The 25,340-nt window shown below is 36.6% G+C and overlaps 1 protein-coding gene across 23 annotated transcripts in view; it reads left to right on the forward strand.

Annotated features, from left to right (window-relative positions):
* PKP4 (plakophilin 4) overlaps nt 1-25,340 on the forward strand; it is a 248,241-nt gene that overhangs the window by 128,860 nt on the left and 94,041 nt on the right. For 21 of the 23 annotated variants that reach the window (XM_082464927.1, XM_082464939.1, XM_082464941.1 and 18 more), the window contains one exon: nt 2,371-2,483. The exons of the other annotated variants lie outside the window; for them this stretch is intronic. In XM_082464927.1, the coding sequence (XP_082321053.1) occupies nt 2,371-2,483 (113 nt within the window). The remainder of the gene's footprint in view (nt 1-2,370; nt 2,484-25,340) is intronic. 23 annotated transcript variants of the gene reach the window in all.

Genomic DNA, 25,340 nt, shown 5'->3' on the forward strand with positions numbered 1-25,340 from the left:
GAAAAAGAGACTGACATGGCTAATTATGCAGGGGAAAAAAGGTGCTTATTAGGTGGTTATTAGTGAATTCCCGCATTTGTTGCCAGGACTGGAGAACAAACCTTGAGACTAAACTCCCAGGGACAGTGTCCAAATCAAGTAAACACTGCCACTGCCACCAAGTATAAACATAGTTTGTGTGGAGGTCATTTCCACATTAGAAACTTGACCTTGAGTCCTACTGCAGGGAGTACAGCAAGAATGTGAAAGAAAGAGAGAAAACGAGCTTCATATATTTTCTGATGTCAGTGTCTTGGTTTCAGCATCCAAGTCACAGTCTGGCATCTTCTCGGCAGAGCCAAAATCGTCTGTCTCTGCTTCTAAAGGAAGGAATTATGGGACATTAAGTTCCAACCTGTGCCTTCAAGCAGGAAATTTCCCAACTATTTCCTTGAAAGGATGCTCAAAAGGCCATAGGCAGCTACAAATATGATTTAAAAAATCCACTAAAATGTATTTTTTTTCTATGAATGGAAATTTTTTTAATGTTCTAATTTGAAACATGCCTCAATCCTACCCTGGTAACTTTTGGCTATCCCAAAATGAAGAAAACCCTCCAGCCCTCAATCCCTAGTAGCCACTGAACTGAGAACACAAATGTTATGTGATGGCTTGGGGAATATTTTGAGATTCACAGATGGTCCTTTCCTGGCCCAGCTTGATCCAAGCAGCCAGTCTTCCAGGAAAAGATGTGTATAATAAGACAACTGAGTAAAATAATTGAAAGAATGGAAGCATATCACAAAAACTGTGATGCTGTTTAAGGACAAAGAAAGACTAAGTGTGAAGTAAACATAATACTATTTGTCCTTAAAATCAATGATCTTAGCCTGGTACTGAATGTTGTGCAATTATTATCTATCTGGTCTTTTGTTGCCGAACATTTATCAAAAGCCTGTGGTCTAGGAATTGTTAAGCAGATGTAGGCAGTGTCCCACTTACCCATTATGATCCTATTGTACGGCATTATTGGGCCAACTATTATTCATTCAGGCACTGCCCTATATGCCCACACCAACGGGGCTCATTAGAAAAAGACTCTCAATACCAGAAAGCAATAAGGAGTTCACGGACTGTTTCTTAAGAATTATTCTACGAATAGTTTGTAGAATTTGCACGGCCAGTGCTGTCAAGTAACTGCACATTTGCCTGATTCCACAGGGAGTTAATACACTTTTCAATTAAATTGTTTCTTATTTTTGTTTGCATGGCAAATACATATTGTCATAAATAATACTATGTTGTCAATAATATTATTATTATAAACAAAACTAAGGTAGTTTTATTTCTGATTAGCTCCTAGACTTAGGGTTCATCTGTCTGGTATTTTGAACCAGGAGTCAGTCTCCAATTAAACCACTTACAGTTCAGCATTTGCTTTGAGTAGACTTGTAAGGAGTTAATATGGCACAAGGGAGCTTGAGGTGTTATTGGAGATGTTATTTGTGGCTTAAAGCCTTTAGAGTACACTTGATTTGATTTATAGATATTTTATGGCATGGCCTGCTTTCTATTTATTAAAATCCTGTCAAGGTAACAATGAGATAAGTACAAATATTGTTAAAACATTTCTCGTAGAATAGAATACTGGCCTTCATGATGCATCATAGAATGTAGAATATAATTTCTTGAGACAATCTTTCCAGCTTTTTAATACAATTTTAAATTCTGTATTATAGCCCAGACTTCTTCATTATTTTTTCTCTTGTCCCTTCCTGCAGTGACACATGAATGCACTTGTGACAGTAGGAAAAAATGTGTATTATAGATAAATAATAGCAAGACTTTTCTGTGGGATTGTAATGATTTTTTTTCTTAACAATGGGAAGGCTTTGTATCAAATATGGTCAAGTGATTCTCATCACAGGAATTTACTTCTTTTTTTTCTTTAATGCTGTGCTAACATACAGTATGAGGGATGGAAGAATTGGCTGTTGAGGATGAAGAGCCTGTGTTGGTTGGTGTGCCTCTAATGTAGGCACATCGAGCTAGGACTCTGCAAACCTTACTTTAATGCATCACTGGAGCAAAAGTACTGTTTGAAGGACCTCTTTAGAACCACCACCACCACCAACAAGAAAGGCCAAATAAACGTCTACATGTTTTCAGTTTCAAACGAAGACACGTATTCTAGTGCCTTTAAGTTTGTAAAAGCTACAAATCAGTAGGTTGTTTAGGCCCACAGTTCTATTCAAAACCCTAACCTCGTAAGGCCACACTGTAGTGTTACATTACGGGCATGTTCCTGCGTTTCCTGTGACGTACATGAATTCATGTATCTGCCTAAGCAAACCTGGTGCCTTATATGCCTTCTATTTCCTTGAATCACAGGAGCTTCAGTTTCAGCGACTAACCCGAGAACTGGAGGTGGAAAGGCAGATTGTTGCCAGTCAGCTAGAAAGATGTAGGCTTGGAGCAGAATCACCAAGCATCGCCAGCACCAGGTACAGGGCCGATGGCTCTATTTTCTTACACGCCTTCAAGTCACTCCTTCTTAAGTTGTCCTAGATGCAGCAAATGATGCTTTTAGTGTTGTCACTGTTAACTGGCCTTCCTGAAATTGATAACAAAAATGTCAGTTTATTCTAATTTTGAGAAACCTCTTGTAATCTTGATTATCCTTCAATCCTGTGCTTAAAGTGTTTTATACAGCACTGGTATGCCTCTCTAGCAAAAGCTACTATGCTACCTTTAGAAATTTGATTTCTTATATGTAGACAAAGTTAATGAATGTTTTCAACAATTAATTGCTAATTATTTGGCAAAGCTAATTGGCTTTGAAAACCTGATATTGATTTTTTTTAACTAAGAAATATTTCTAAGTGATAACATTTATCTAGCTTTGAAAAACGCATTCAATTTACTTGGAGTTTTCTAGAACTCTGGAAAAGTACTATACGAAATAATTACTGTATGAAATAATTGTATATTCAAATATAGTAAATGTGAAGTAAGTCGGAAAGAGAAAAACAAATATCGTATATTAACGCATATATGTGGAATCTAGAAAAATGGTATAGATGATCTTATTTGCAAAGCAGAAATAGAGACACAGATGTAGAGAACAAATGTATGGATACCAAGGGGGGAAGGAGGGTGGGACGAATTGGGAGATTGGGATTGACATATATACACTACTATGTATGAAATAGATAACTAATGAGAACATACTGTATAGCACAGGGAACTCTACTTAGTATACTGTGGTGACCTAAATGGGAAGGAAATCCAAAAAAGAGGGGATATATGTATATGTATAGCTGATTCATTTTGCTGTATGGTAGAAACTAACACAACATTGTAAAGCAACTGTACACCAAAAAAAATTAATTTAAAAAAGTATATAGTAAATGCAAAACCAGTATATTACTGGAAAAAAACACATTTAATCACAAGTATTTTATATTTAAATAGCCTCTTATGCTATTTAAAATATCATTAGAATAAAAATTACTGCCACAACTCCAAATGGTGAAATCACTGCTTACACAATCTGTGGGTTTCTTTCTTAGTATTTACATATTCCAATAAAGCCTACCATAAAATACTCTGTTGCTTGCATTTTGAAGCTTAGTTTGTTTAATCTTAAGTAGGTATGTGCCCATAGTAACTTGTCTTTCAGTTGTTTCTAACATCGTAATTGTTGTATTTCTCAGTATCTTCTATTATTCATAGCCAAAAAATCCTTCTTGGTGAATACAATGCTGTCTGTAGTTTGTCTTTCCCAGCTGATTGCTATGAATTTAAAATTATTAGGCAGATAAAATTGTATTGTCATGAATTTTTTAATCTCTGACCCTTAACAGTTATGCACGTTAGTATGTTTAGTATGGCATAAAGCATGCAAATAAGATCAAGAAAACTTTCAAAACACAGATATCAAATTATGTGATCATTTTTAAGACATCCAGGCAGCTTTTTATAGGAAGAGAAATTATAAGCAAGGTGTAAAATTACAAATCAAAAATTTCTACCTCTAGCTTTGTACTCCTCAATTAGATAATTTATCAAGAAAGTTAAAATTGTCAAAACAAAAATTTGTTTTAATTTTACCCAGTTTTTTTAAAGGATATCTGTATGTTTAGCATCAAAAAGAGCAGTTCACAAGCTAAATAATGTGGTGTTATATATTTCCAGATTTTTTCAAATATAATTTTACACTATTAGAAAAATTAAATCAGTATTTAAAGAATTCAGTTAAGGCGTTTATTCTGACAATTTTGCCAATTAAACAAACATAGAACTTTTCTCGGTAAACTCCTAGAGATACTTGATATGTCAATAATACAAGTCAATACCTAGAGGAAATGGCAAAGGAGAAAGGAAAATCCCCAGGTACTAGAAATAGAGAACCAAAAGCCAGAGCCACAAGCATTTGAGCTGCCAGTGCAAGAGGCCTGGGCACTGTCAAGCCCCCAACAAAGCACTGGAGTCTTAGGTTTAATACCCCTGCAGGGACCAAAGAGTGAGGCCTTATGTACTCATGGTGGTAGACTTGAACTTGGGAACACTGCATTAAGCCATGACCCTCAAAAGCTGCACCCTTGGACAACCCCAGGCTTGCACGGCATGTGGGTCTGGAGCCCAAATGTAACTGTACGCATTGTTCAGGAATCCCCAGCTGAGAAACTGACATCACCAAAGATGAGCTCACAATCAGATAATAAAAAACTCAAGTCAAAAAAACTCAAGGATGAGTAAGAATCAGCAAGCAGGAGAGCAGGATTTAAAACTTTAAGAACTTGATATCATTGGAGAAAGTCTGACAGGTATGCACAGGAAGACAGGTACAAAGATGCTTATTGTAACATTATTTGCAAAAGTAAAAAATTTGAATCAGGATAGAAATGGGAAGTAAACTGTAGATAAGTAAACTCAAGAGCCATTAAAATGAAATAACTACGTGTATCAATGTGAACATCTTTGCAGAACAGACTTTCGAGTGAAAACTACAAGTTGCAAAACAATAGGTATAGGTTATCTTTACGAATATTTTAAAATATACATAATTCTGAATTTAAATAGTGTTTGATTTTGTTTACGAATCAGTGCATCTCTAGTAGAAGTATAAAAAATATTTCGGGATGACACCACTTTAAGATAGTGGTACCTCTAGGGACAAAGGGGAGGAGGAAGCTATCAGGAGTTCGGCTTTAGCCAAATCTGTAACATTTTATTTAAGACTGCCATCTGGAGCAAACATAACAAAAAATATTAATATTGATATCTGTTCAACAAGGGGGTTGTTGATATATGCATGGCTGTTAGATTATTTTCTGTAGTAAATGTTTTAAAATATTAAATAATTTTAGGGTTATATAGTTTGAATTAGCTAATTCCATAGGTTCGTTAAAAATCTGTTAGTAAAATACATATTGTGAGTAATACTTATTGTCAGTGATTTGGGGCTTTGTGTCTGGATCTCAGTGCCCAGCTTGGCACCTGGCATGGCACTGAGGCTCAGTCAGACAATGTCGGGTGAGTGAGTGGGTCCTGCAGAAATGGAAACCGGGCTGACCAGAGAAAGAGGGAAAGTATGCGCAGAAGTGTGTATGATCTCGCACTGCGGTACTGGAGTTCCAAGAGGCTTGGTAGTTTCTAGGATGTGTACTAAAAGGACCTAGTGGCTTATGAGGTTGGAAGAGTAAAGCTGGCATTTGATTGTGGAGAACCGGGAACCAGGTGATGATGAGTGTCACCTTCATTAGGTCTGTAAAGGAGACAGGTTGAAACACATTGCTGTAGTGGGAAGCAGTTGTCCTGAGAGTGTAGGGGGTAGGTCAGAAAGAAGAGAGTCCAGGCAGCAAGACAGGAATCTATTATGGAGTCTTAACGGTTATGAGTAAGGTGGGTTTCTTTATTCAGTGAACTCTGGTTGGAATGATAATTGATCCACTTTGATTGCCCTACTCCCGTCTCCTGTTGGATTCTCATGTATTCTTGATGCCCCCAGCTAAGTGCTAACCCGTTCGTACAGCCTTTCCCACAGTTCTCCAGGAAAGTCATCTCTCTTCATCCGAACTCTCGTAACTGTTCCTCCGTGCCTGTATTAGCCTCCTATGAGGTGCTAAAGCTCACCGCAGCCCTGGCACAGTGCCTGGGGCTCAGCAGGCAGGCACCCTGCTAAGTGTTCATTGAATAAATAATGAAACTTAAGCCCAGTGTGATTTAAGTTCCTCAGGAAAGGATGCTTTACCATTAGGTCACCTACTTGGCATTCACCCTTTCTCATATCTGCCTTCTTCACACGTTTCAGTGTGCTTTTCGGTGGACCTTAAGAAGAACTATGCTCTGTGACCACCAGGTTTACATACTGGCAAGAGCCCATTAGAAAACAGTGTTAGTGAAGGGAGCAGAGGTTTTTATTGTGTCACTTGAGAGATCCCCCTTGTGCCTGTCAGTCCCCACCATCAGTCTCAGAACCAGAATCTAAAGATACAGAAAATAGCTCTCAGACCCCAGCCCTCTTTCCCATCAGCCATTTCTGATTTGCTGAAGGAAAATTATAAGTGCCATCAGTGCTTCCAGCCAGGAAACTTCCTTTGGATTCAGGTCCTTCTTACATGGGAGTAAGTTTAGTCAGCAAGATGGAGGATTTGAAAACTGGTTATCTTTCATATTGTTTGATTTAGATCCTGTGTCAGAGTTGGTAAGGTGATCTGTAAGATTTTATTTTTCCTAGTCCAGATATGATCTCAAAGGGTAAAGAAAAGCATACTTTGATTTACTTTTTCAGTTGTCCAAAGTTCTTGCCATGTTGACCTCACCCTGTGAAGAAGGAGTAGACGGTGGCATGAGGTCCTATTTAATTAATGACTCTAATATTGTACTAAATAATATACTGTAGAGCCCTCTCCCGAATGGCTCTAAAGCCCAGCAATTTGGTTTCCTCACACTTGCAGTACCAAAGATAAATTTTAACCCTGCCATGACATGTTCCCATTTTACAGTACGGAAACTGGGCCTCTGCATGTATTTATTTAGGAAGTGTCATAAAAAGAGAGCTGCACAGCTGCCTTTGGCAGTTCACTTGCAATATACCTTGCTGAGAACGTTAAAAAAAATCTTAATGATTGAAATGATAGCTAGGATTTCTTTTTTTAACATCTTTATTGGAGTATAATTGCTTTACAATGGTATGTTAGTTTCTGCTTTATAACAAAGTGAATCAGCTGTACATATACATATATCCCCATATCTCCTCCCTCTTGCGTCTCCCTCCCACCCTCCCTATCCCACCCCTCTAGGTGGTCACAAAGCACTGAGCTGATCTCCCTGTGCTATGTGACTGCTTCCCACTAGCCATCTATTTTACATTTGGTAGTGTATATATGTCAATGTCACTCTCTCACTTTGTCCCAGCTTACCCTTCCCCCTCCCCGTGTCCTCAAGTCCATTTTCTACTTCTGTGTCTTTATTCCTGTCCTGCCCCTAGGTTCTTCAGAACCATTTTTTTTCTTTTTAGATTCCATATATATGTGTTAGCATACGGTATTTGTTTTCCTCTTTCTGACTTACTTCACTCTGTATTACAGACTCTAGGTCCATCCACCTCACTGCAAATAACTCAATTTCGTTTCTTTTTATGGCTGAGTAATATTCCCTTGTATATATGTGCCACATCTTCTTTATCCATTCATCTGTCGATGGACACTTAGGTTGCTTCCATGTCCTGGCTATTGTAAATAGCGCTGCAGTGAACACTGTGGTACATGACTCTTTTTGAATTATGGTTTTCTCAGAGTATATATGCCCAGTAGTGGGATTGCTGGGTCGTATAGTAGTTCTATTTTTAGTTTTTTAAGGAACCTCCATACTGTTCTCCATAGGGGCTGTATCAATTTACATTCCCACCAACAGTGCAAGAGGGTTCCCTTTTCTCCACACCCTCTCCAGCATTTATTGTCTGTAGATATTTTGATGATGGCCATTCTGACTGGTGTGAAGTGATACTTCATTGTAGTTTTGATTTGCATTTCTCTGATGATTAGTGATGTTGAGCATCCTTTCATGTGTTTGTTGGCAATCTGTATATCTTCTTTGGAGAAATGTCTATTTAGATCTTCTGCCTATTTTTGGATTGGGTTTTTTTGATATTGAGCTGCATGAGCTGCTTGTAAATTTTGGAGATTAATCCTTTGTCAGTCGCTTCATTTGCAAATATTTTCTCCCATTTTGAGGGTTGTCTTTTCGTCTTGTTTATGGTTTCCTTTGCTGTGCAAAAGCTTTTAAATTTCATTAGGTCCCATTTGTTTATTTTTGTTTTTATTTCCATTTCTCTAGGAGCTGGGTCAAAAAGGATCTTGCTGTGATGTATGTCATAGAGTGTTCTGCCTATGTTTTCCTCTAAGAGTTTTATAGTGTCTGGCCTTACATTTAGGTCTTTAATCCATTTTGAGTTTATTTTTGTGTATGGTGTTAGGGAGTGTTCTAATTTCATTCTTTTACATGTAGCTGTCCAGTTTTCCCAACACCACTTATTGGAGAGGCTGTCTTTTCTCCATTGTATATTCTTGACTCCTTTATCAAAAATTAAAATGATTGCTAGGTTTTCTATTAATGACTCTTTGGAAGTAGTAGTCTTCTAAACAAAGTAGCAATAAAAAAACCCCATTTCTAATATGATTTTTATTTGGTTTATTTACTGCAAAAAAGCATTAATAACACAAGTAATAACACCAGCAATATCAATATATAATGATCCTTAATCTGGAATTGATGGTGCTTGTACCCAAAGATGATATATCAGACCACAAATAATCACTGCAAATTGAGAAACCCTGAAGGGAAGCTATGGGATTAGTTAATAGAGAAGCTACAGACTTTCTGCCTTTGTACCAAGTACACTATAGTTACCTGTGCATTTAATAGTTATCTATTTTAATATTTCACCTGATTAAAGATAGGCTATATAAATAGTCAATAAATTATATCTTTTCTGTATTTATACTGAGTATAGTATAGATATTTATATATTTAATTTTTTACCTCATTTAAAGTGGGCCTTGGGATCAGTTAAAAGAGAAAATACCAATTGTCTGCATTTGTTTTGAGTGTACTATAGTTATTTATGTATTCAGTATTTCACCTCATAGAAAGTAGGGTGTGGAATCAGTTTATTGAAAAGTTACAGCATTTCTGCATTTGTACTGAGTACACTATAGTTATCTACGTACTATTTAATATTTTACCTCTCCACATGTATTTAGAACATTTTTAGAAAACACAAAAGCCAACAATGGAGTGAGGGAATTGGGGCAAAGATAAAATAAAGACTAGAAAAATAAGATGAAGCCAAGGTTAAAATAGTATACAAAATATATGTTGTTAATATTCCATGCATTGGCTAAAAGTAGAGAGCCACTTTGGCTCTGAGTGTCCTGGTAACCAGGCTAAAGAAAAAAACACTGATGAATTACATGATTCAAAGTGTCTGGAAGATAAAAACAAACCAGGTTGCTCGGGAGCATTTACTGTCCCTGGGGCTGAGACTTGAGTGGTTTCTCTTGTGAGTTGCTGTTGAGAGCACTGCATGATGAGGCAAACGGCGTCCTCGGTAGTTTCTAAATTATAAAATCAGACTCATAGCGGTTCTTTCTTTTGTTGTTAAATACAATATAAATGGATGGAAAAGCAGCTTAGCTAAAAGCAGTTCTCCAGGAGGCCAATTCTGTTGCTCCAGTTTGGCTGGAGGATGATAGTTAGCATATGTAGATGGATGGATCAATTTCGGGTTCTCCAAGCAAGCAGCCTGCCATGATGACTTCTGTCTGCAGAGCTTTTTAGAGTCATGGGTGGCAATGGGTACCAAGATGTGAGAGGTCCTGTGTTGCAGGTCACCGTGCGGGTGCACGTTGTGCATGCCTTAGCAACAGAAATGGTCCTCAGGGGATGCAGAGGTATGTACAGCACATCTCAGGAGAATCTCAGCACAGGCACCTCAGAGGAAAATAATGCCCTTTAAACCTCTTGCCCCCCATGGGCTAAGCAACAACCTTCAAATCCAAATTTTGATGAATGTAGGGTTTATTCTTTTTCTCTTTGCAGTATCATCAATGGAGTGTTTCTCTCACCTTAGCCTGCTTTAGACTTCACTGGATGGGGTGACAGCAAGGGGACTTCCCCTGCCTACCTACACTCCCAAGGGCACAGAAGGGGACAAGTGTGACCAAAGCAGTAGTCTAACTTTTTGACTGACTGGAGTTATGTAATGCTCATTTTAGCCAATTTGTAAAGTTCAAGAAAGTATAAAGAGAAAAATCGTAATTCTACCATTCAGAGATAACCACTTTATTTTTAGGTCCAGTTTATTGAAGTGTAATTTACTTACAGCAAAATTCACCCTTTGTAGCATACAGTTTTACGATTTTTGGCAGTTTGGCATGTAGTTGTATAACCACCATCATGATTGAAATGTAGAACATTTCCATTAACCCGAAAAAAGAGGCAACCACTTTTTAAAGTTTGCCACATTTCATTCTCTTCAAAAAAAATTTAAGTGTGAGATAATTCCCTCCGGCCAACTTTTTATCTTGTTCCTAAAGTCCCACTTTGATATGCCAGTTCTAACTTTGAATGGCTCCCACCTGTCTGAGGAATTCTCAAGGAGAAAAGTAGCTTGGAGATGCACCCAAGGGATGCTAATTTAGCGGTGGTTAGAGGTCACTACAGCCTTCCCATGGCAAGCTGCACTCGGTGGGTGCAGGGGACTTGGCCAGGGGAACTACTGCAAGGCACATTCAGTCTTCGAGTGTGCAAGACATGGCCTGTGTTGCGTGTTTCATCCAGGCAGAGACATTACACTAGTGGTTCAGCTTGGGTAACAGAAACGGTGGAAGGAGAAGAAAATATAGTTCAAATTGAAAAGTCAGTAAATATAAATATGATCATCTCAGAATTCAAGAAATTGGGTAACAAAACTGTGGAAGGAGAAGAAAATATAGCTCAAATTGAAAAGTCAGTAAATATAAATACGATCATCTCAGAATTCAAGAAATTATTTCTGAAATTTTATAGTACAGAATTTCAAAACTATTTCTGATAACAGGCTTAGAATCTTACCATTGCCCAGAAAGAGAAACTTCACTTCTCACTTACTTCTAGGTAAGTTGTAGGTGGTAAAGGAGAAAGTTTATTTCTTTGGGACACAGAAATTGGTTCCACATATTTTATCTTGTAAGTAAATCATAGCTTGTCTGCTCCTTAAGATGAAGCACTAAATTTTCATTTATATTGAAGTCAAAAAGAGATACTTAAAAGATGGACCTTTTATTAATTGTAGAAAACACTAATGACAACTTTTGGAATTGAAGCTTAGTTTTAAATTTTTGTTTTGATTTTTTGCACATTGTTTTAAAATTTGTTTATGCCATTTGGAAGCAGTTGGCCCCTTCACATTGTCTGTCCTTTAGCTGACTGCCATTGGTGTTAGGCAGTTACTCTAGACCCTGAGAAAAATCCTGTCCATATCTATCAACTGAATGAGGGGGGAAATGGGTGGCAATATTAAAATTAAATAACTTCACACTCTTCCTAAGATTATCTCTCCCTTTTCAGTTAGTTTAAAGCTCTGCTAAAATAGAATTCTTTATGGTTTCAAAAAAGTCATACAATCTTGACAAATAGTCTTCTTATTGCCACTTAAGAAAAGAACTCTGTTATTTTTTAATGAAAAGATTTGATTCCCTACTACCATTCAGACTTTTTTTTTTTTTTTTTTTTTTTACACTTTATAGGCTCATCTGCTAGTGCCCATCAGGCTTCCATTAATACTATTAAAAATTCTAAAAATGCCGTAGGGCTGACAGTAGCCGAAAAGCCTTTTTCATGGGTCAGGTCTTTTCTTCAGCAAATATTTTTAAGTCATTGTGAAATAAACTTTCTCAAATGAAACATTCTTTAAAAATGAAGCGTCTTGGGCTACCCTGGTGGCACAGTGGTTGAGAATCTGCCTGCCAATGCAGGAGACACGGGTTCGAGCCCTGGTCTGGGAAGATCCCACATGCCGTGGAGCAACTAGGCCCGTGAGCCACAATTACTGAGCCTTCGCATCTGGAGCCTGTGCTCCGCAACAAGAGAGGCCGCGATAGTGAGAGGCCCACGCACCGCGATGAAGAGTGGCCCCCACTTGCCGCAACTGGAGAAAGCCCTCGCACAGAAACAAAGACCCAACACAGCCAGAAATATAAAAATAAATAAATAAAAAATTTTTTAAAAAAAAGTGAAGAGTCTTTGCAAAAATTGAATGTTTGTGTTTTGACAGCTTATTACTTATTTAATGTACTGCTTCAGGAAGATGCTTGATAAAGTTCTGTCCCTTTGACCTTCAGTGCTCTCACTGGCCAAAACCCGAGTTTTTTAAATAGTAGTTTTATTGAGATATATTTTATATATCATAAACTTCATACTTTTAAAGGATATGATTCAGTATTTTTTAGTATATTCATAGAGCTATGCAATCATCACCACTATCTAATTTTAGAACATTTTCACCATGCCCAAAAGAAACCCTCTACCCATTAGCACTCCTTCCCCATTTTTCCTTCCCACCCCAGCCCCTGAGAACCAGTTATCTATTTTCTGTCCCTATGGGCTTGCCTCTTCTGGACATTACCTATATATGGCATCATATAATATATAGCCTTTTGTGACTGGCTTCTTTCACTTAGCATGATAATTTCAAGGTTCATCCATGTTATAACATGTATCAGTTCTTCATCCTTTTTTATTTCCAAATAATATTCCAGTGTATGGATATACCACATTTTGTTTATTCTTTTATCACCTAATGGGCATTTGTGTTGTTTCCACTTTTTGGTAATTGAGAATAATGCTACTATGTCTCAGGTTTTAAGAGGGGAAAATCCCAAGGGTTTTGCTCCAGGCATTCTTAGTTTGGGGCTGGGGAGAGGCACTGAGAGTAGCAAGGATTCCCCTTAGCCTCTCTATCCATCTTCCTACTCCCTCACAGGGGCTCGCCTTCTTTTCTTTCTCCTTTGCTCTCTGTTATGGTAAATCCTTGTATATTGCTGAGCTAGCTGAGTTAGTTTTAAGTGCATAGTAGGTAAGCTATTTGGGAGTCCTCTGATGTTTATCAGAATATAGTTCATCAGGTTTCCTTTCTTAGCATTGTATTTGGTCACTAGTGACGCTTAATAGTCAAACAAATAAAAGCTCTTTATGTTCAAATTTCTTAGTATTGTATTTGGTCACTAGTGACTCTTAATAGTCAAACAAATAAAAGCTCTTTATGTTCATTTGGAATTCAGACTAAATGAAGAATAAACTATTTGATATTTGAATATAATTATCAGGAACCCTCTTTGGGATCTCTACAGTGAACATTTATTAAATGGATGCTCTTCTGAGCAAATTTAGTGACACTGAATGTTTATGATGCAACTCTCCTGTGTTAACACAGTAAAGAGTAACACATCTGAAAGATACAAATGAGTCTGTGGCTGACCTGCATCTCTCCAGAGGTCGTTTTCTGGAGCAGTTTGCTCAAGCACAGTTCTTCCAAAAAGCATTTTAATTGCTACTGCACATTGCCATTGTGATCACAAGCCTCTTTCATCTGGGACATACAAATCCAAGTGGCAACTATCTCTACACATTTGAATTAAACTTACATAAACTAAGTCTTACGTAGGGCATGAGCCCAAGGTAATTCAACCAGTATTCCATTAAGGTAACCTGTTTTAACCTAAGAATGTGACCATGTTGAATTTGAATTTTAAGCCAAGTAGTTTTCATAAATATTAGAATCTTTTATGGACCTAGAACATTATACAACAAAATGTCTTAATCATAGTGAATAAATATTTCAAAATGAATTACCTGTTTCTTAAACTGAGCATTTTAAAATGTTAAGTTGGAGATATGGTTAGAAGGAACCACAGAAAGAGATCAAGTTTATAGTTCAAAGTCTATAGCATCAAAGTTTCAGATTAAGACTATTTTGTTTGGGTAAATATGGAGGCAGCCCAGCTGTATGAATTTTCCTAATTAATGAAGAGGAAAATACTTTTTAAAATTCAGAAGCCCATGCATCTAAAATATATGTACCATGCCATTATTTAATTATTTATTAAAGAACTGTTTTAATTTAAATAACATTATTTCATTTTCTGTAATTTTTCATAGTTTGCATTCTATAATTACTATTCCTAAAATATGTAACAGTGATGAATTATTGAATCAATACAAGAATTATATTACTACTCCCCACTCTTAGTCATTAGGTTTTTTTTAACCATGTATATATTTTGATAAATTTTAAGATAATTTAAATAGGCCATATAGTATATATCAGGATGCTTTTTGGAAAAATTTACCTTTACTGCTTTATAGGAATTAATAATTACTTTAATCCTATATTTTCTTATTACTTATTTTGTACTTTTTAATCTATCTTGAGAAATGTGAAAAATACTAAAAAGTACAGAGAATGATATAACAAAAATCTAAGTACATCCCAGAATTGAAAAGCATCGATAATTCATCATTTTGGCTTTTTTATATAAAAATATATTAAACATAAAATTCAAGACCTCTTTGCCCCATTCTCCCTTCCCAATAGGCATTAACTAGTATATAGTCTTACTTTGTGTACTTTTATATAATATACATACATCATTAACATCCATGGCCCATGTTTTGTGTGTTTTTTTAACATACACAAATGGTCTAATCTATGTGTCATTATGCATCTTGATTTCTATACTCAGTGTTTGAGATCTATTCATATTGATGTGTGTAGATCTAGTTTATTTTTTAACTGCTGTTATATATTTATGTCGTAGAATGTTAAACTCTTTGTCCATTCCCCTATTGAAGAACATTTAAGTTCCACTTTTAAGTATTTTAAGTAATGCAGCAGTGAACATTTGGAGACTTATCTCCTGGTTTACATGTGTGAGGTTCTAGAAGAGGTATCTTTAGAAGTAGAATACTTTGGGCATAATGAATGCATGTTTTCAATTTTTCTAGATCTTGCTGAACTGCTTTCTCAGGTACCTCAACAATTGCACCCTCTCAAGCAGTGTGTGAAAAAGTTCCAGGTTCTCTCTCTTTCTCTCTCTCTCTTTGCTTTTTTGGCCAACATTTAGTATTAGGCAGGATCTTTAAATTTTACCAATCTAATGTTATCTCATTTTACTTTGCATTTTCTTGATGACTAGTCGGGTTAAGTATCTTTTCATATCCTTATGATCCATTTGCATTTCCTCTTCGAGTCATATCCTTTGCCCATTTTTCTAATGAGTAATTTGGTTTATTTATTTATTTTTGGTTCTATCATTAGTTTTATCGAGCTGAAATAACTCTGGGATATATCAATACATCTAAAATAGTACAGGCCTTGGTACATCACAACACAAAGTATACCATATTAATCTATTTTTAGAATATAAATCTTTAGTATTATGACAAGTATGTAGGAGAAACAACCCTCTATATGTGATATATAATAATGGATCTCAAATTCTCCAAATCTGCCCAGACAGATGATACTAACATTCCTTTCTCTTTCTATGTCCACATTTCCTTTAGTGACTGCATCTATTTTCTTCTGCAAAGGTTTATGATGTCTTCTCTAAATTCACTCAATAAATAGTTATGCCTTTGCTTTACTGTAGAGATACAAAGATACAGAAGCGTGGAATTTCCAGTCTAGTAGAAGGGAACATTGTGTGTAATTTAGCCATATGACAAAGTACCTTGGTAGCAGCATAAAATATATGTCTATATTTTATTATTTTTATTTTTGAAGAGCACTGTGTTGATCAGATTACATTGTCCTGGCTCTATCCAGGGAGGCCTTGCTTTGGTGTCTTTGATTCTCATATCCTTAGGTGAAAATACTTCTTTGTAATTATATTAGAGGGAAGAGAACAATAGCCATTGAGCACCTATTATATAATAAACATTTGTGCTAGTCAATGTTTTATACCCATTATCTGCTTATTGTTCAAGGGTTTCCACAAAGTTTGTTTTTGTGTTTTAGTTTGCTTTGGTTTCTATTATTATTGTATACCTGATTTTAACATTAAGATGATATTTTCTCCTAAAAATAGTTTTATTCTATTGGTTTTCCACTGGGGTGTCAAGAATTCGTTTGAGAAAACTTGGGCAACCCACTTACCTCCACTCCACCGCTCCAGATAGACACAGTCTATATCAAAACTGCTTGCTATACAAAGACAAGTACAAAACCCCTAGCCCCCAGCCCCATCTCCACTGCCACTATTTTGTCTCTCCTTCGTAGAAACTTTGGAGTGGCTTCTATTTTCTGTTTTTGGTTGATCACAGACATATTACAAGAAGTCATGTAGGTATTAATTCAAAGATTCTAGAAAACAATCTTGAAAAACATTGCCACTAATGTACTCTCTGCAGTTCATTATTTGGGATGGGGGGGGGGCAGTTTGCCATTCCTTCATCTAATTCCTTTACTCTCCATGAAATAAAGGAAGGTTGGTGTTAAGTTCCCATTCTCATTACCATTTGGCAGGTTAAGGACACAGAGGGGAAAGACTGATGTGTGTGATGAGATGTTTCCTCAGCCCTTCAGAGATCTACTACTGTATACGCTCTAAGCCAATGATGCATAGAAAAGGAAATTGGAAATGTGATTATCCACCTAAAAGTGAGAGCCATCCATTAGTGCATTTTTAGCCGTTAATCAGCTTGCCATAAAAATGAACATGGCGTGTCTGCCAAGGGCGGGGAAAAACAACTGACAAGTTTGCCAGACTTTGTAGTGACTAAATTGTTATTATAGCTATCCTCCCTGAGGCTTCACAATCTATTTAATAACGAATCAATCTAATCTGTTTTTTGCATAGATTTTTCTGCCCTGCTGTTGTGTTACTCCCCGGTTAAATAGGGAGAAAACCACTCTAAAACTGAAGAGGAAGAATGCCTGTAGGCTACAGATTAGCATAGCTTAAAAATCTTATATTAAACAATTACACATTTTAACCACTGTCAGATAGTTTAGATACAACATTTGGTTTTCATTATTGGACTGCTTATAAGCCAAGGAGGAATGTCTTTAGGGTATACATGTTTATTTCTTCTAGCCTTTTTTGTATTGGAAAAGAACAAATAACAGCCAGTTATTCTAGGATCCTGTGATCTGTTGTTTCTGCTTTAGAACATGCCAATTAAAGGTTGATCTACCCCCAGCTTTAGTTACATTATCAATAATGAGGCTATTTGAGCCACAGAGAAAATTCAAGCAAAATTATCAATGATCATCTAAGAACTGGTGCTTAGGAAGTACAAAATACAGGTTTATATCCATTTCCCGAGCAGCATTAGCAAAATAATTTTCAGTAAAGACTTATTTGTAAATAGTAAGTGAAACAGTATTGTTTTCCTTATGAACATAAATACAAAGGTAGAAACTACTATTGACCAGAGTAGTACATTAAAACAAAGTCTAGAAATTAAAATCTTGGGTGAGTTTTTTTTGCAACCACTGACAAAACAATGTATTTACATCAATGATCATCAATGGCTGCTAAAATCTTTAGCTGAAAAAATGATGAGAAACTTTACAATAAATGGATCAGGCTGACAGCACCTGAACTCACTGATCTAAGGTAGATGTTCTACAAAACAAAAGATAGAAGTTTTGGCCTTCTGAAATGATGCAATGGGGAGTGCATATCATCACCTAGGATGCATTCTTGCCTCCAAATTGCTCAACCACCTAGATATAAGTACCAATTCACAGGAAATCAGAGACAGAGGAACAGGTTAAATGACACTTTGCTGATGCGTTAGTTAGATCCAGTCTATCGGGAATTTTGCAAGGCAACTGAAATCGTTTCAAACAGGGAAAAAATGATGTAAGAGGGAGGGTGAGACTGCATGAAAAGAAATTTTTAGAGACATAGCAGCCAAATACAATGTGTAGACATTGTTTTGGTCTTGATTCAAGCAACTGTTTTTAAAAATTCAAACAGGAACTTTGAATACTGACTAGATATTTGTTGATATGAAGAATTTTACTGGTAATTTTTTTAGGTGTGATAATGTTATCACATTGTAGGTTATAGTCTTTTAAAAGTCTCTATATTTAGAGATACATCTAAAGTAATAAGATGCCTGAGACTTGGTTCAAAATAATCTAGTAATGCACAGAAAATAGTGGGTAAAAGTATAGATGAAGTAAGTATTGACCACATGCTCCCTTTTATTTGTTGAAGCTGGGTGATGAATCCATAGGGGGTTCATTATACTGTTTTCTTTTATATATCAGTGAGTGTGTGTTTTAAATGCTGTATAACAAAAAGTTTAAATATTAAGTGATCCAGCTCTTAATTTTCTGACTGAAATTATAGTTAAAACTTTTTTTTTCATTTTTATAAAGTTAGGAATGTCATATTTTTAAAAATCTGAGTGGTAGATGTTTTCTTCAATAGTTTAAATGAAGAATATTTATTTAGGGCTTCCCTGGTGGCGCAGTGGTTGAGAATCTGCCTGCTAATGCAGGGAACACGGGTTCGAGCCCTGGTCTGGGAAGATCCCACATGCCGCGGAGCGGCTGGGCCCGTGAGCCATAATTACTGAGCCTGCGCGTCTGGAGCCTGTGCTCCGCAACAAGAGAGGCCGCGATAGTGAGAGGCCCGCGCACAGCGATGAAGAGTGACCCCCACTTGCCACAACTAGTGAAAGCCCTCGCACAGAAACGAAGACCCAACATAGCCATAAATTAAAAATAAATAAATAAATAAATAAAAAATTTAAAAAAAAAAAAAAAAAAGAATATTTATTTAAGTTAAATTAGATTATGAATGTACACAGTATGCTCCATACACTTTGTAATGCCTTTTCCATCAATAATGTTGGCTCACTGTGGCAATGAATGGGAGAGGGAGCAAAGAGGGGAAAGAAGGATAAAGCAGACCAACCATTTGTGTCACGTTGCGAACCATTGTTCCTCTTTTCATTCATATTTCTTAAAAGAAGAATGCTGGGTATTAAAGCTAGGAATTTAACAGTCTTGTCCAGCCACTTGTCCATTTGTCGTGGAGAGTGCCTGAGCAGTGTTTATGGCTCACGCATTATATATCAAGAATTCTGTTTGAAGAGACTTTACTTTCCATTGTCATTGTTGTCATTCCTTCTCATTCATTCTAACAGGCCTTTTTCCGTTTCATTCCCCTATTCAGTAGTTTGGAAACCCTGCATAATTATGTGTGGGGGGATAATAGAGAAGAGAAGGAAACGGGGTGGGAAAGGGGATGTGGGACAAATTAGGGATCCGTGAGAGCTTTCAGGGGAGATTTAAAACATTCTAGAAGCACTTTGCTAGGCTCGTTAAGTCTTCCTACCTAGAAGCCTAGCATATGCTCCGCCAAATGTTGACTGTATCCTTATGTATCCATTCTTCTTCCTGGACAGTTATTGATGATGCGGGGTCTGTACTCTACCCCACGTGTGAATTCATTCCTCCTTCAGCACTAAAACAGCTATTTTTGGTGCTTGTCCATGAATCAAGAGCTGAAAATGCTATTACAGGGAGAAGCATTATTTTCTCAAAAAGCAAAGCAGATCTTTAAGAAATATATCATGTTCTTCCTTTTCACACTCATAATGAAAAATTTCCTCAGAAATTACAGAAACTTGACTGTTTATAAAAATTTTTTAATAAAATCTTCTGGGTAATCAATGGACAGAAAGTGAATATCATTCTTTAGACACACACCAAATTTGATAATGTCTTTACATGAGTATCAAAGAATCATATATGAATATATCATTTGCTTTTGAATGCCTAAACAGGATAAATGATCAGAGCGGTCGGTACACGTTTAATAAAACATTTAATTTTATGATATCTTAAAGTTGCTTTTAAGTGAATTTTTATAGGCTTTTCAAAGCATTTTACATCCTAAATGATATTCAAAATGAAATTGTACACGTCATAAACAGAACTATTTATAATGAGGAATTTTAAGGGTTTGGGATGTCAGCCAGTGTACCTCTTACTACAGATCTCTACAGCTTAGTCCCATGTTAACTCTGTGCTCCATCTCCTGTAGCGCAAGTAGAAAAACAGGACCCTCGCGCTGCTTCTTACCAGTGCCAGCTTTATTTAAAAATGTAAGATTTGAATTGTTTTACATATTTCTAAAAGGAGTATATTTGTGTGTGCTCTTTCTTTTTTTTTTTTTAATCTTAAATTTTAAGAAATGTTTTCCTTTTCTGTTTCTTTGCCTTTGGAAGAATTTGAAAGAACAGAAATGAGGGAGACAGTAGCATTTTGTAGACCTCAACACAAATAATTCACAGTAGCCCATCTATTCTGAGGCTTGACCCTTTGCCTAAATAGCATCCTAAGTTATGGCAGAATACTTAGGAAAGAGAGTTTGGTTTTGTATTTAGTCATTTTACTATTTTCCTGTCAGTTGCTTTCACTCTTTCAAATGTCCACTGAAATGTTAGAAAACCCTTCTATTCTGATTTCTGCTTTTACTGGTTGGAATACCTGTTGTGGGATGGGTTTAAACAGAAGTCATGCTTCCTGTATAATTTATGGAGATACCAGAGGGAACTGTTTGTCTCATTTTTGTCTTGTACGACATTCTTTTTGATCTTCCCCTTCCCATGTGGTCCTCTGGATCTTTTATTCATAGATTCAAAGCAGTAACACAAAATGCTTTTGTCAAAGAATATTTAACATCTTCTAAAATGTGTGTTCACCTCTAGTCCCTGTGAAAGTTACTTGAATTGTTTAAAGGGCTAATCTGATATTTCCTGTTCCTTTAATGTTTTTGCTGTGCATCAAGTACATAACTTTCTCTTTCAGAGACTGGCTGTAATATTATTTATTTTTACCTTACCTTTTCCTGGAATCCATTTTAGACAGATGTTATAAAGTTCCGAAAATATGGTAAAGTGGCACGAGGGAGGAGTGGAATGAAGAATTGAGTAAACAAGGGTGAGAACAAAATAGAGCCAGTCATGAGACCAATAATGTTCACCACAATGTTCAGTTATACATTTTACTCTAAACTTGCTAGCAGCTAGTGGAAAACCAAGATTGCACTTTTATACCACCCTTTGCTGTTCCTCATTATTTTTTAAAGACTGAAATTGTAAAAGCATATTCTGAGAGCGTGGCCAGTTTTTTCAGGTGAAGTGTCACTGCGCAAGGAGTATGTGGGTCAGACTGTAAGCCTTTGACCTTTCCCGTGTTCCATGAAGCCTCAGGCCTGCCTTCCTGCAGCCGTCTTGCTTGCTCCTTCTGTTGGTCACCCAGATGATTGTGACAAGTGAGTGCAGGTGGACGGGCACATATCCATCACCATGCATGGAAGGGAACTCAGGGCTCATGTCCTGTTGCTGATGGCTCAGGAGCAGCTGCATTCTACGTGAAGGACATCATTTTTAATTCAAGTGCCTTTTCTTTAACCTCAGTGTCACCTTCAGACATATAAATAATTATGAAAAGAGAGCCTTTGCCCTGTCTCATTTTTTATGCCTTGCTCAGTTCAAATTACAGGCATATACCATTTTCAGGGGCAATTTAAAACCGTAACACACAAAAATAATAATAAGCTACAATTATGGGCATGTTGTCATGGTTTCACTTTTCCTGACTGCTGGTATCAAGTGGTCCTTTGGCAGGAAGAAGGAAATCAGTCTCCATCCAATAGAAAATTTTCTAGAGTCTGAGAGCACAATAAAGAGGACACAGAAAGAAGCCTCAGTCCTGAAAAATCATAAATTTGGACTAAGAGCTTTTGGTTTTGTTTTTGTTGAGATTGATTATGAATAGACAATAAGTAAATTTGGAAGAGGCTCCCCAAAATGTAGTAAAATACTAAGAAGGATTGCTTTCTAAGTATTACTGCTAAAATATCCTTATTATCTAAATGCTAGTGATTTGTCAAACTAGGGTCCTCAGAGCCCCTTAGGAAAAATAACGTGGTGAGTAGGGATAGCCGTCTGCCTCCCAGCTCCCCTCCTCTGCTTCAGCCAGGCAGAGCCGTTCACCTCCATCGTCTGTGGTACATATTGGCCTTCCCGTCTTTGACTTACTGAAATAGCCTAGTGGAAGAATAGCTATCCACAGCTGTCTCAGGAAGAATAAGCATAATGTATTTAATTTTGTCTAATTGCTCTAGTTCTGGCAGTAAGACAGAGTATGTCTCTGTTTAATGTAAAGGATTTATTTCTTAGTTAATTCTCTTTTTTTAAAGATAGATTTTATTCATTTTTTAAAATTTTTGTTTATTTATTTTTGACTGCATTTATTTATTTTTGGGTCTTCATTGCTGCACACGGCTTTCTCTAGTTGCACCGAGCAGGGGCTACTCTTCATTGTGGTGCACGGGCTTCTCCTTGTGGTGGCTTCTGTTGTTGCGGAGCACGGGCTCTAGGTGCGCGGCCTCAGTAGTTGTGGCATGCGGGCTCAGTAGTTGTGGCTCGCGGGGCCTAGAGCGCAGGCTCAGTAGTTGGGGCACACGGGCTTAGTTGCTCCGCGGCATGTGGGATCTTCCCGGACCGGAGCTCGAACCCGTGTCCCCTGCATTGGCAGGTGGATTCTTAACCACTGCGCCACCAGGGAAGCCCTTAGTTAATTCTTATCTAACTAAAAGGGAGAGATGAGGTCCTTGTTTCCCAAACATAAGAAAAACAAAACTGTTAAAACCTATCAGTTTCCTATTGTTAGGTGGTATGAGTTCTTGGAACATCAGAAGATGGCTCATGGCACTGGAGAGCCCTTGATTCCATCTTAGGCTTTTGACCCCACTTCTCACCATGCTAATTATGAGTATAAAATGAACTCAGGAACATTCTTGCCGAGGTCAAGATGAGGAGAAATTTGACCTGCTTACATGGTGAATGCTTTAAAACCTGGGACTTTCACAGGCATTATCTTCAAAAAGTGCCTTTCTCAAGCATAAATTCAAGAGCACTCAAGAAAGCTAAACCACAGAATGGGCTTTACCCAGCTAAGAACTCACAGAAAACTAACGGAATATTTTACAAATGCATTAACAGAAACTGGGTAAAGTTTTAAATGTACTAATTAAAAGGAAAGTCAAAGCAATACTAGATAGAAATTTTAAAAGACTTAAAAGTGTGGTATGATGTTATCGCCGTATCATAATTTAAGATTTAATTATAGTTAATGAAGATAGAGAAATTTAAGTATTGGATAGAATGGGTTACTCCATGAAGGGAATTTATTTTAAATTTTATCTGGTAGCACTCCAAATAGAGACCAAAAGTTGAGAATCATTAGTAGTTATTTTGCCAGATTCTGGCTGAGAAAATCCTAGGTGCATAATAGGAAATCTGGAGTGACCTGTGGATTATGGAGCCTAGTTTTCATACCTAAGAAGATTCTGAAGCAGTTCATTAAAAAGTAATCTGTAATGCCTAGAGGATAGCTGGGTAGTAAGTAATTTCAATATGAATTAATCGCCTAAAATAAAAACCCAAACAAACCAACTTTTTCTTTTTTAACTGAGAAATGGACCTTGGAATCAAGTGAAAGTTGGACTTATAAATATTAGAGCAATGGATTACAAAGGCAGTTATAAAAAACCAATAATGAGCTGCCAGAATTTTTTTCATAATGGATTTAGAATCCAGAACATTTGCTAATGGAATAACTTCAGTTAGTAATGAATTGGTGGAGAAGGAGAAAAATGCATTTTGGAATTTATTCCAGCTACTGAGATTTCATCTGTAAGCATGTGGTAGTTCTTAAATTCAAGAGTTAACGTGTGCAGAAGAAATACAGAACTTTTTTTTAATTGAAGTATAGTTCGTGTATAATATTATATAAGTTACAGGTGTATAATGTACTGATTCGCAATTTTTAAAGGTTATATACTCCATTTACAGTCATTATTAAATACTGGCTATATTCCCTGTGTTGTACAATATATCCTCTTAGCTTATTTATTTCATACATAATGGTTTGTACCTCTTTATCCCCTGCCCCTATCTTGCCCCTCCCCTCATCCCTCTCCCCACTGGTAGCCACTGGTTTGTTGTCTATATCTATGAGTCTGTTTCCATTTTGTTATATTCACTAGTTTGTTGTGTTTTTTAGATTCCTCATATAAATGCTATCATACAGTGTTTGCTTTCTCTGTCTGACTCATTTCACTTAGCATAATACCCTCCAAGTCCATCCATGTTGCTGAAAATGGCAAAATTTCATTCTTTTTTATGGCTGAGTAGTATTCCATTGTATATATGTATATATACACCACATCTTCTTTATCCAGTGTTGATGGACACTTAGGTTGCTTCCATATCTTGGTAATTGTAAAGAATGCTGCTGTGAACATTGGGGGTGCATGTATCTTTTCAAATTAGTGTTTTTTGTTTTTTTGGATATATACCCAGGAGTAAATTTATTTGTCATATGGTAGTTCTATTTTTAGTTTTTTTGAGAAACCTCCACACTGTTTTCCACAGTGACTGCACCAATTTACATTCCCACCAACAGTGTACAGGGTTCATTTTTCTCCACATCCTCACCAACATTTGTTGTTTGTGTTCTTTTTGATGATAGCCATTCTGAAATGTGTGAGGTGACATCTTATTGTGGTTTTAATTTGCATTTCTCCGATGATTAATGATGTCAAGCATTTTTTCACGTGCCTGTCGGCCATCTGAATGTCCAGAAATACAGAACCTTTGTGTGGAACTCAACATTTATGGTCAGAGCTCAAAATAGTAAAACTAATAGGGAAGTCAAGAGTAAAAAGTCAGGCCAGCAATGTACACATACAGTTTTGAAAATATTTATAGTAAGATTAATGAACATATGATCAATGAGAGTTCATCTATTAATTACCTCTGTTCAGTAAAGGAAGATCACCTAAGGGTCATTTTAGAAAAAATATTGTGAAAGAATATGTTGTAATAGTGAAATACATAGATTATGTAATGCTGCGAAATTGGGGTGGTTTAAACAACCATTTGAAGAGGTTGTCGTAATACAGAGGGGAGACATGACATGTCAGGTTTATCTGCACATGTGGACTATTATATTGATGGTCTCCCAAACTGGCTGATTTCTAGCACTTTATAATTTTTGATCTGTGGGAACTGAAGCAAATTCTTGAATATAACAATACATTTCACATTGCTACATACCTCTTCCCTCGGAGGCTTCATGTTCAAATTCCTACCTGGGTAGTCCTAATACCAATTTACCTCATTTTCACAGGTAAGTAGAAGGAGAGCTGGGTCTTGTTTTTATTTTTTATTTTTTAAATTTCTTTATTTTTTATTTATTTATTTATTTATTTTTG

This window comes from Balaenoptera physalus (assembly GCF_965194825.1).
Source record: "Balaenoptera physalus genome assembly, chromosome: 6".
Classification (NCBI taxonomy): domain Eukaryota; kingdom Metazoa; phylum Chordata; class Mammalia; order Artiodactyla; family Balaenopteridae; genus Balaenoptera; species Balaenoptera physalus.